The sequence below is a fragment of the Cladophialophora psammophila genome (assembly GCF_000585535.1).
Source record: "Cladophialophora psammophila CBS 110553 chromosome Unknown aczJe-supercont1.21, whole genome shotgun sequence".
Lineage (NCBI taxonomy): Eukaryota > Fungi > Ascomycota > Eurotiomycetes > Chaetothyriales > Herpotrichiellaceae > Cladophialophora > Cladophialophora psammophila.
In genome coordinates, this window is record NW_006912942.1 from 180993 (window position 1) to 192893 (window position 11901).

The window sequence follows — 11901 nt, forward strand, 5'->3', positions numbered from 1 at the left end:
CCTCTCCGCAGAGTACAGACCGAAATCTTGCTGCCTGATTGTAGCTGGTGAAATCAAAAGATTGGCATCTCCACTTTTGGATATGCAGGTACCTAATACCTCGTACCTACAAAGTAGTACACCGCATTGACCGCAACACCGCACCCCTGGCCCGCCACATGCTCCTCTCTTCCCACCTCGAAATGTTCACCGCATAGCTTCCCCCTTCTTTCACATACCTTCGTGCCAACAGCAGCCGCTATGGCCAACGAACATCCAGAGTCCGCTGAGGACTTCGAGTTCATCCAGACACCTCCTGCCCCTCCGGAGCATCCTCCCTCAAACTGTGGTGTCCGCACCACTTCCGTATGTTCTGCAGCTCAAAGAAAGCTCTATCTATGTCTTCTCCTGACTTATGGCGGGCTCCTCTAGTATCCCTCAATCAAGAATGGTCCTCTCCCTGCCGACGCCGCAGGAGGTGACTCCTTCAATAACATCCTGCTCATCGGCCTGCTCATCGCCGTGCCATGGTACATTGCCCGCCAACTGCATGGCGGTATCTACACCACCCTCTTCATTGCAGTCTTCACCAGCATTCCCATCCTCATGCTGTTCTGGGCCGTCGCCTCAACCATTTCTCCTCGAATAAATGACAAGGCCACATACCCGGGTCGTCCAGTCGAACACTACCTCGACTTCCACAGTGAGGAGCATCGAGCAAGATACCATGGTAAAAACAAAATCCCTATGGAGACATTCCACGAGATGTACTTTGACCAGAAGGTCTCGTTCAAGGGCGATTGCTTGGAGACCTTGGAATATCGCCATGACTGGGCAAGTTTCCGTTTCACGCTCTCATTATTCCGGTACTTTTTCACCGGCATGATCCCCGAAGTTATCATGCACACCCGCTCCCAGGATGAAGAACAAGTCCGTGATCACTACGACCGTGGTGACGATTTTTACGCGTGGTTCCTCGGCCCCCGAATGATTTACACATCGGGCATCATCTCCGACATCAACCGCGAGGAATCTTTAGAGGAACTACAGGACAATAAACTTGCCGTGGTGTGCGAGAAGATCGGTCTCCAACAGGGTGAGACGCTCCTCGATATCGGCTGTGGCTGGGGAACTTTGGCGAAATACGCCAGCGTCAACTATGGTGCGCACGCAACTGGCATCACGTTAGGTCGTAACCAGACAAAATGGGGCAACAACGGTCTCCGGAAGTCAAACATTCCAGATTCCCAATCTCGAATCCTCTGCATGGATTACCGTGACATTCCCCATACCCCACCCAATAGATCCAACGAAAAATACAAAAAAATCACCTGTCTGGAAATGGCCGAACACGTGGGAGTCAGACACCTCTCGAGCTTCCTGCGCCAAGTCAACGATCTACTGGATGACGATGGTGTTTTCTTCTTGCAAATCGCCGGGTTGAGGAAGTATTGGCAATACGAAGACCTAATTTGGGGGCTTTTCATGAACAAATACATCTTCCCTGGCGCCGATGCATCGACTCCTCTGGGATTCGTGATTGATAAACTTGAAGGTGCGGGCTTTGAGGTCAAAGCCGTGGACACAATCGGCGTTCACTACAGTGCGACGCTCTGGAGATGGTACAGGAACTGGCTCGCCAACGCCGACAAGGTCAAGGCCAAATACGGTGTGAGATGGTACAGAATATGGGAATTTTTCTTGGCCTGGAGTACCATTATCTCCAGACAAGGGTCCGCGACTTGTTTTCAAATTGTGTTGGTCAAGAACATCAATTCGACACACCGCATTGAGGGTGTGAGACAGCAATTTGGGCTTCAAGGAGCGCTACAAGCCGGGAAAGAACACATTGCAGCTAGTAAAGGCGACAAGAAGCAGAACGGGAAAGCAGTGAATGGGCATGCATAGCGGTCAGTCGGCACAGCGGAGAGTGAAGAATAAGACGAGGTATATGTTGGAACTTGGGGGGAGGTGATTGTCATCTTTCAACCCCATGCACTATCACCCGCGTCTGTTGAAGTAATCCTTTTGAAGTGCAAGGCCTTGGTGAGGCAATGGGGAAGACATCAAGAAAGAGAATATCAGATGTGGTTTTCTGGCTTGAGTACCCGAATCAAGGGTCACGAACCAGAGGCAAAGTAACGGAGATTGAATGGACGTCTGAAGTGACCGATAGATTTAGAAGTGCGGATCGCTTTCCTCGGGTCGGAATTGATCTGTGCTAGAAGACACAGCTGAATTAATATGGCGGTACATAGCCGAGCATAGCTATATCATATGTAGAGAGGGCTGTTTGTTTCACCCCGGGCATGCAATCCACATATAATCAGTAGTTCGCTGTCTTTGATCTTGGTCGAGGAACCTCTTCTCGAGGCTCGAAGCCTAACCACCCGTCCGCAAGGTCATAAGGAGGACGGAACGATTGACAGCTCGGTTCATGACAAGCACGAAAGAGGCATCGAAGACGATTACTGGATCGTGTTAAATGGCAGAGAATTGCGACGACCCCTCTTGCTTGATGCCCTTCCCTTTTTGTGTGTGATTGAGAGAGAAAGAATAGCGTCTTTTGGTCTGTCGCCATGTTGCAGTCGACAACATGATCTCTTTGGACTTCGGGCAGGCGGTTTGTCTTTGCAAGAATCTGTGAGGGCCGATCGGGTTCGGCATTTGGAGGGACGTTCTGCTGTTGGACCTGGATTAGGTCCTCGCCGCGCATAATTAATAGCAAACTGCACTGCCTTTACAGGGATCGTGAACACTGCCGTCCTCATGAGCAGCGGAGAGCCGACGTGATCTGATAAATCAGGGCCCGACCATCTCTGGTCAGACCGACAGCGAGCCAGTTGGGAAGAACAAGTCGAGACCGACGTTGCTATTGTTGGTGACATTGTTCATATCTTCATCCTCCTCTTGTAGTCCTCTGGCAACCTTCTGGTTTCACTCCTCACGGCCTGTTCTCTCTCAATCCCGTCTGGTCGAAAGCTTAAAGCATCCCAGCCGAGATGGTTCGCTGTACTCATACCTGTGACAGTCTGAAGGCACAATGGATGCGAGGATCAGAAATGTGGGATTTGTGCCCATGAGAATAGGTCAGAAATGAAGGGACCTGTGTGAGCGATCACCTCTAGAATGGCAATAGAACATGCTCAGGAAGGGTTGCCTTGCCGCGTGGACGAGATGACGTGGTTGGATGTTGGCTCTTAGCCACCACATTTTGCAGACGTTTAGCGGCGTACTTGCATTTCTGATGAGACCCTTTCATGGACACTGTAAACCAAAATAACGGACCTGTTTTCACGATCAGGAGGTAGCTGATGAAGGTTAGTTCTGTGCCACGTCACCCTTGTTTTAACGCATGCATGCCCATGGCACTTCGTAGTTGACCTCATTGCCCGTGCACGTTTATGTATCGACACTCATACTCGGAGTTTGGAGCGGATTCTGACGGTTCTCATTCCGTGGTGGACGCTTGCAAGGCTTTCTGTCCGGTCACCCGTGTGAGGAAACCACATAGATCCTCTAGACTGGCATGTCGGCCTTGGGTCAACCTCACACAGAGGGACCAACCTTGTGCTCCATCTCCAATGGTCTGAGCACGGGGTCGCAGGATCCAGGTTGATTAAGGACGTGGCTATGACGTGTCTCTTTGTGCAGAGTCAAGACCTGATAGAGCAAGGCAAGTAGGTAAAGGCACATCCTCAGAGGTCAGTGGGTCAGAGAGCGCACAACCTCGTGGTGCCGAACCTCATTCGGTGTCCTGGTCTGCAACAGGAACGGCTATACTCCGTACTGTTTACAAGTAGATTGTCGAGCTGAAGCACGACGAGAGGTCCGGCGACCTGCCTTGCTGCGGCCCCCAGGCCCTGCTGTCACACGATTCTGCGGGCGCCTGGAATGGAATGCGACAACCTTGAGGGGTTGCGCCTCGGCCGCGACTGCGTCTACACCAACTAATCTGCTGATTTCGGATGGGCCCAACGCTTGAGGAAAAAGAAAAAAAAAAAATCAAATTGCACAAATGGGGCCTTCCTTGTGACCAAGGGGTAATTGGTTCGAGGACGAGGCCGGTCGGTTTCCATGCTGAATGAGGAAAGTCCATGGAACATTCTCTCCTGCTTCTCACGCGGGCACTAGCAAGGGTTGAACAAGGAGATACAGTAGCATGCGACTACCAGTAGGACAAGGGTCATGGGTCCAGAGGGGGCGAGGATGATTCCTCAGGAAAAGGAAGGTTACCATCGCGTGGAACTCCACGCATTCGTAAGGCGGTATGTCTCACACGAGACGATATTATTTTATTTCTCTTTCCAGCATTTGCCGGACTGCGACGTGAAGGACGGAGCATGCTTGGTAGTGGCGATTGATTGAGAAATATTGTACTGGTAGAAGCACTGCAAAAGGAAGGGTCAGGCGAAGGATCTTTCCGGAGCACAGAGCACATCGTATCGAGCGCCACTTCAGGCCGACAGGGCAATGTCGCTTCCGCCTCAGCTTAAACCGATTCTGAGGCATGCCCAGCATTCTTGATGTACGCCCAGAGACGATCGAATTGCTTCTTTCAGCCCACGATGAACTGGCGCCTCATTGAGCATGGTGTCGATTGCACAGAAGCCAGATCGAGATATGGTGGAGCCGGGGATTGTTGTAACGATCTCATCCATTCATCATCTGCAGAGATACCTTTTGATCGTTGCTGGTATGGATTTGTCGCCCGGGCCACTATCTCCATGTCCCAGTGAAATTGCTGATCACAGAAGGCAGTAACATCATATGATAGTAGTCATGAGTTTCTTGCTCGATCTCGACAATCTCAACACGGTACTCGGTACAGTAGCATGAAGCCGACCCGGTGTGTGTTCTTGTGGAATTGACAAGTGGACAGCGCCTTTCCCGTGACTAGAAGGCGCGAGTTCAAAACGTGTACTTGTAGCCTTTGATAGCTTGCGCGCTTGGAGAAGGATTGCATAAAGATCTCTCTTTTCTTTTTCTCTTCTTTTGTTTCCATCCACTTCATTCGAGTTGGCTCGCGAAGGAGATAGATCCCACTACCACCGTAATGACTGTGTGCTCTCCGTAAGTATGTTGCCTCCGGCGTGCTTGGCTGCATCGGAATTTCATAGTAGCAGTGCTTGCCGATAGAGTAGAATGCGGCCGTTGGCCACGGCATGAAGAAGGGCGCAAAAGACTCGGAGTGTCTGCGTGGCTCAAGCCTCGCCGTGTCGGCGTCAACAGCGACGGAGCCTTGGCCTGCAGCTGAGAGGAAGCTGGGTGCTCACCAATCAATGAGAAACGTGGTCAATTCAAGCACCGTGACTAGCTGGCACGTGTGACTTGGCTCCCGCTTCGGAGGTCTCTTTCAGGGTAGCTCCCCGCCAAGGCCGCCCCGCCAATACAAGTCACCACATTTCGGACCTCGCAGAAAAATTCTAAGCGTATGCCTAGAGACCGCCACCAATGCTGTTTGCCCAGTATCCCCTGCTGAGTCGAGCCTCCTCCTAGCTCCAGACTCTGTCAGGCTCGTCTCCCCCAGCCACTCGTGGTGGACGATGACACTCCCTCCTTGGTGTTGCCTGCAGATGGCCCACGCTAATATCCCTGCAAGCGCTTGAACCAGCCATTATCCCGAGCCTACAGTTTGGTGGGCTAATTCTGAAATGGGAAGGCGAAAATACAAGATTGACGGAGCAACGCGACAGAGAACCCTCAAGGCACGATTTCGAAGATTTCATGGTCTGATGCGGGAGTGCCAATGAGACGCCATGGCCCCGTTGTTGTCGCTTCTCGGTCTTGATGAATCTTGATGAATCTTGATGGGTCTTGACTCTACCGACAGCTTCTTGGACCAGACGTGATGGAGGCTTGTCAAAATGCATGGTCTGAAGTTTGAAGGAGATTGCAGATCACCCACCCTAGCACTGGTTTCTGAGTCCGTTGGATCTCGATGAATGGCGTTGAACTCAGAGCCAAGCATGGTGATATCAAGCTTTGGCAACAGCTTGGCCACGTTCCAAGCGCGCAGCCTGTGGTTTGTTCCTGCAATGTAGATTCGGCACGGTTTCGGAGCGAGACTACTCCACTGGTCTACTTGGCATCCAGAGACTCTTCAAAGGCTTCTCGAACAAAGCGGCTGTCCCAAGCGAGACGGATCATGGTACCTCGTACTCTCGACATCCAATGAATGAACTTGGGCCACAGAGACACTGCAAGACAACATGAGAGAGAAAGTCACGAAAGCTAGGGCATCCCGATCCTGTCTCGCCGATCTTATTGGTGGCGAAGCCATATCAGCGCATGGTGCCAGGGTGCCGGCCTGTAACCGCCCGCTCTGCCTCGCATACCTATCCATTCCATGTTCCTTCTGCTGATCCTGGGGTCTTCGCCTGCTCGTTGAAATCCTATTTCTTCTGCTCAAGGCGTGTCCTAGTGGCCTTTGGCTATTGGCTCCCATGACCCCTTCTTCGACTCTGTCAAGGGGGGGCGATCCAAGTGGGGAATGTGTCATCGTAAGTATAGTTTGACGCTTGCAGTTCGCCTTGTCGACCCACTGGCACTCCACCCTGTTGAACTTTTCAGATTCAGCGGCCCTCTGCTATGCCCAGAGCCTTGGTACAGACGCGATGTTACCTATCTTGCAAAAGGTATATGTAGTACAGCTCCTGCCGGCTTGGACTTGACGCTCGGTTCTTGTCTGGTCTCAAGCAAGCCTTCCTCCACTGCTTGTCCAGTCTTGACTTCCTTTAGACTCTTGGACAACATCCACAGTCAACTGAAAAGACCTCGAACGCCATGGCGACGAAGACGGCTGGCGGAAACGCCGCCTTTCACAACTTCCACAACGACTTTGCACATATCCAGGACCCCAACGAGCGACGACGACTTGCCCTCGCTGAGATCGATAAGGCTCCCTTTGGTTGGTACCATGTCCGTGCCATTGTGGTCGCCGGTATTGGCTTCTTCACCGACGCATACGATATCTTCGCCATCAATTTGGTGACGGCCATGTTGGGTGTCGTGTACTGGCAAGATGCTCCCAATCCCAAGAACGCAGGAAAGATCCCTTCCAACTCGGATACTGCGATCAAAGTTGCAACCTCTGGTGGTACTGTTATCGGTCAAATCGGTTTTGGTTGGCTTGCCGATATCGTCGGTCGCAAGCGAATGTACGGTCTCGAGTTGATCCTCATCATCTTCGCAACTCTTGCTCAGGCTCTGTCCTCCGACTCTCCTGCCATCTCCATTGTCGGTATCATCATCTTCTGGCGTGTGATGATGGGTATCGGCATTGGAGGCGACTACCCTCTTTCTTCCATCATCACTTCTGAGTGAGTTCCCCTGTGTTGTCTTGCATAGTTGTGAAAAGTGGCTCATTATTCCCAGGTTTGCCACTACCAAATGGAGAGGTGCCATGATGGGCGCAGTCTTTGCTATGCAGGGCATTGGCCAGTTTACTGCTGCCATTATCGCTTTGATTGTCGTTACTGGCTTCCACCAGTCTCTCAAGACTGCTAAATCCGTCGACGTCTGTGATGGTGTTTGCCAACTTGCTGTTGACAAGATGTGGCGTGTCATCATCGGCTTCGGCGCAGTTCCGGGCTGCATTGCCTTGTACTTCCGTCTCACCATCCCCGAGACTCCTCGTTATACCTTCGATGTTGCCCGTGACTCTGAGAAGGCTGTTGAGGACGTCAAGGCCTACCAATCTGGTCAACACGAGGGCCATCCCGACGAAGTCAGCCGCGCCGCTGTCTTGCAAGACTCTCGCCAGCGCCTCGAAACCCCCAAGGCCAGTTGGGCGGATTTCCGGCGACACTACACCCAATGGAAGCACGGCAAGGTCCTGCTCGGAACTGCTGGCTCGTGGTTCTTCCTCGATGTGGCCTTTTACGGCCTGGGCCTCAACAACTCCATTATTCTCCAAGCCATTGGCTACGCCAAGGGTAACAATGTCTACGAGATTTTCTACAATACCGCTGTTGGCAACCTTATCATTGTCTGCGCGGGTGCCATTCCAGGCTACTGGGTCACTGTTGCGACAGTTGATACTATTGGCCGCAAGACCATTCAGATGATGGGCTTCATCCTTCTCACCATCATCTTCATTATCATCGGCTTCGCATACAATCATCTTCACGAAGGTGGTCTTCTAGCGCTCTACGTCCTCGCCCAGTTTTTCTTCAACTTCGGCCCCAACGCCACAACTTTTATTGTTCCCGGTGAATGCTTCCCGACCCGCTACCGATCCACCTCGCACGGTATCTCGGCGGCCTCGGGCAAGATCGGAGCCATTGTCGCTCAGACTGTCTTCGGCCCTCTCCGAACCAAGGGACACCCTACCAAGAACAACCCGTCTCCTTGGCTCGACCATGTCATGGAGATCTTCGCCCTCTTTATGCTCTGCGGCTGCTTCACGACCCTCCTCATCCCCGAGACCAAGCGCAAGACGCTCGAGGAGCTTGCTGGTGAAGTACCCGGCACCAAGAACTATGATCCCGAATCCGCTGGTCACCGCAAGGAGTCATATGTTGCCCAGACCACCGACCAGGGCGTCATGGAGGGTGACAAGACTGCTTGAACGAGTTTCTTTTCTATAGGATCTTCTTCTGTCGTTGCCTCCAATATACACACATAACTTCCGTTTCTAGTGGGCATCCACCATGGATGAATAGTAGGGGTTTGTGTAGATTAATACAATAGTATGAACATGATTCATGCTTTCTTGATTCCTTGCGATAATACTTCTACTCTCAAGCACGAGAAATCGAGTTCCTACTTGGAACGGATGTTGGTTGATGTCCATTTAGGCGCGACAAGGACCAACCTGCACCTGTATTTCGTGCATGTTGTCGATCACTTGCCCCTACAGGCAATTTGTATGGACCTTGGGAAACAGTGGGAAGGAAAATATGCTGACGGGATGATTAGTAGCTCTTTCTCTTTGGATGGCCCGTTCTGACAGGGGGAACCTTCAGGGTAAAATACAAGAACAGTCCTCGGATATGATCTCCGAGGAACCCGTGCCCCGGTGCGTTCGGCAAAGCTTGAGAAAAGCTTGCTAAAAGCTTACGTCGCGCACGGAAGGGCCGGCGAGCCGGGATTGCCCCCAGGCACGAGTTTTGTATATACCCCTGATCGCTCTTCCGTATCCTGCATAGGCACGCAAGGAGTAGATTCCTGGGGCTAGAGGTAGGGATCTTGACGAGGTTGCGGAAGAGGTCCCGAATTCGAGATCGGAGATCCTGGGGCCGCGGAGGGAGAGAGCCGGGGTTGGAATGATGAGTAAAGCACCGAGTCATCTGCCTTTTCTCTACACATATACGTATGTGTGTGCATATATATATATATATATATTTCATTCTCTCAGTTGTCTTCCGCAATCGACCATAGGACATGGAAAGCAGGGCTTCCCGTCCGCTCAGCTGTACTTAAGCCATGTGCCGGTCAGTTAGTACTAACGTGGGTGACCAGTTGGGAATCCTGACTGTTGATTGTTTTTGCATGCCTTGCTTTTCTTTCTTCTTTCTTTCTTTCCTTTTCTCGGCTCTGATCCTGAAGATGTGGGATGCTGAAGTTATCCATATTTCAAGAGACTAAACAGTTGATGAGAAGAGCATCAACAAGATGGGTCCCTAGGAAGGTATGGTTGATGTTGTCTGCGAGCGTTCTCAGACACTCCCGTTAGCACCCTGTTTACCGTCACTCTTCGCCAACGTCAGTGCTTCTCCCATGAAAGCAGCAGAGAGAGCGCTGAAGACATTAACTCACTTGTTCTCGCAACCCGACGACCTGCGGTGAACTTTCAACTCAGACCATTTTTGTTTTCACGAGTTAACGTCGAATTGCGAAAATAGGTGAGTTGCCGTCTTCAGCGCTCTCCTCTTGCAGGAGGCACACTGACGTTGTCACCTACGGTTCAACTCGCGTCGTTTTCACAGGCCTCACAAAAGACAACGATGCTAGAGTATTTTCGAACATATTCTCCATGCCAGACCCCATCAGATCTACTACAAGATCCGTACCGCTGCAACACTTGGATCGTCATCAGCTTCACAGTACGCATTCCTTGCTCTCTTGTCACATCATGAAATCCTCACAACAACCATCGACGACCGCCGCAAGACAAGCAGCACGGAGAAATACCGGATATCGGCAGCCTGGTAGCCGCGCATTTCACGATTACCGATCGAGATGGCATGAGCCCCGCCAGGATCGGCCTGGATTGACGACCCTAAATGCGATTTCTGATTCCCTCGAATTGCCTGACGAGAATTGTGCCGGATGTGCTGACAGCAGACGAAACAGACTCACTGCATCCGCAGAAGCGGCATAATGCGTCGCCCTTTCCGCAGCCTCCGTTTTCCTTCAAGGCCGAGGTAACCGAGCGTTCGGTGATTGTGAACGATGTAGTGCAGCTTCCTAGACTGTCTCTCTCGCCGCAAAGTCTTAGAGCTAGTTCGTGTGCTCTGGAGTGCATTTCGAAGGTCCAAAAAAAAACTGCATTGGAAAGACACCTGTCTGGTAAGATGACTTGTTGCTACCGAGGGTTCCTGCAGGTGACAAGGCTTGAAACAGGCCAAGAACAGGGGTTGGAAATTAACTGGCAAGAGGCGTCTTCGGTGGGGGCATTTGACACTCTGTGCTTCCTCACGTTTGTCTTACTCGTTTTGTTCTCGGAAGTGATGCTTGTCATGTAATTAGAACCAACGTGGTTGAAGATGCGAGATGTCCCAAGGACTACATCGAAAGCACCACCTTGGCTTTGAAGAGGCTTGATGGAAACAGCCTGGCGGGTTGCCTTGCAGCACAAGGCGAACTTTGGTTCGCACGCTCAGCCTCATAAAGCCCTGTGAGCCCAGCAATGTGACTCAATCTATGTGCTATGGTCCTTCACCGACTTTCCGGTGCCTCTAATCGTTTTGTCTTTTTTTCGCAGGCAGATTGATGGACGGCAGCCTTCCGTGCCTGGTTTTCTGTGGGATGCCTTCAGTGCGGTGCAATGTATGATTTCTACTACACCAAACTCCTGGATAACCCATCCAAATTTGAGCCTCGGCCGGGCAACAGATGGGTCGAGGTGCGGGAGCCAAATGTTAGCGACTGCTTCAAGTGTCCTCCCAGCACGTCAATTAACCTGTTATAGGCTGGCGGCGAGCTGGTGTTGCTTGATCGCGAAATTCCTGAGCCCGAGATCATAGATCAGATTGGCGCCGATGCCTTTTTACCATCAGAAAGGGCCTTCGACGACAATCATGCCAAAGGCCGTCTTCGACTCCAGCTTTTGATTGGGAGTCCGGAGCAGCACAAAAGCGATGCACAGATTTTAGCGCTGCCAATCTCTCGCCACACCTTCGAGACCGTTAGAACTGCTTGGAATCTGCCCCCAGAACTCCTGCGCATGATGCTGAGCACCCTGCCTATAGCTACGGAATTCCGGGCCAAGAACTCCGCTGGACAAGCGATAACTGTCCTCATGGTCCGGAGCGCGAGATCAAGAGATTGGAACTTTTGCCTCGGACTCGTCTATAACGAGGAAACAAGAGTCATATCTGGAATCGTGAACGGCATGCAAGCCGAGGAGACCGATTTGATGCTCGAATGTCTTCGAGAGTCCACAAGCTATCTACAAGATCCTATGCTACTGCCAGTGTTCCTGCTAGAGCTCAAGGTCCACTATTTCGCTGTCCTTCTTGAGAAACGAGCGCAAGGAATTGAAGATATTGAATACAGAACCGGCATGAGACATGGGTTTTCGACGAATCCGAGCCGGAACGCGGCGCGAGATAGGGAAAGAGAGAAGTTGCTGAAAGAGCTCAACTTCGACGAGATTACTCAGAAGGTACCGTTTACCTGTCATTTTCGGGACAGGCTGACAGAAATGTGCAGCTGACAGGCGTCACCGGAACCCTATCGTTTTGTGACATGACA

General features: G+C 51.6%; 3 protein-coding genes across 3 annotated transcripts; all 3 read left to right on the forward strand.

Annotated features, from left to right (window-relative positions):
- Window positions 1-240: 240 nt before the first annotated feature.
- Window positions 241-1887, forward strand: A1O5_10696 (cyclopropane-fatty-acyl-phospholipid synthase; the record flags this gene model as incomplete). Its single annotated transcript, XM_007751272.1, has 2 exons — window positions 241-345; window positions 412-1887. The coding sequence occupies 2 exons, from the start codon at window positions 241-243 to the stop codon at window positions 1885-1887; spliced, it is 1581 nt and encodes a 526-aa protein (XP_007749462.1).
- Window positions 1888-6765: 4878 nt separating this feature from the next.
- A1O5_10697 (MFS transporter, PHS family, inorganic phosphate transporter) lies at window positions 6766-8551 on the forward strand (the record flags this gene model as incomplete). Its single annotated transcript, XM_007751273.1, has 2 exons — window positions 6766-7301; window positions 7357-8551. The coding sequence occupies 2 exons, from the start codon at window positions 6766-6768 to the stop codon at window positions 8549-8551; spliced, it is 1731 nt and encodes a 576-aa protein (XP_007749463.1).
- A 2421-nt stretch (window positions 8552-10972) lies between these two features.
- Window positions 10973-11899, forward strand: A1O5_10699 (uncharacterized protein; the record flags this gene model as incomplete). Its single annotated transcript, XM_007751274.1, has 3 exons — window positions 10973-11065; window positions 11117-11812; window positions 11867-11899. 3 exons carry the CDS (start codon window positions 10973-10975, stop codon window positions 11897-11899), a joined length of 822 nt encoding a protein of 273 aa, XP_007749464.1.
- Between the last annotated feature and the right edge of the window lie 2 nt (window positions 11900-11901).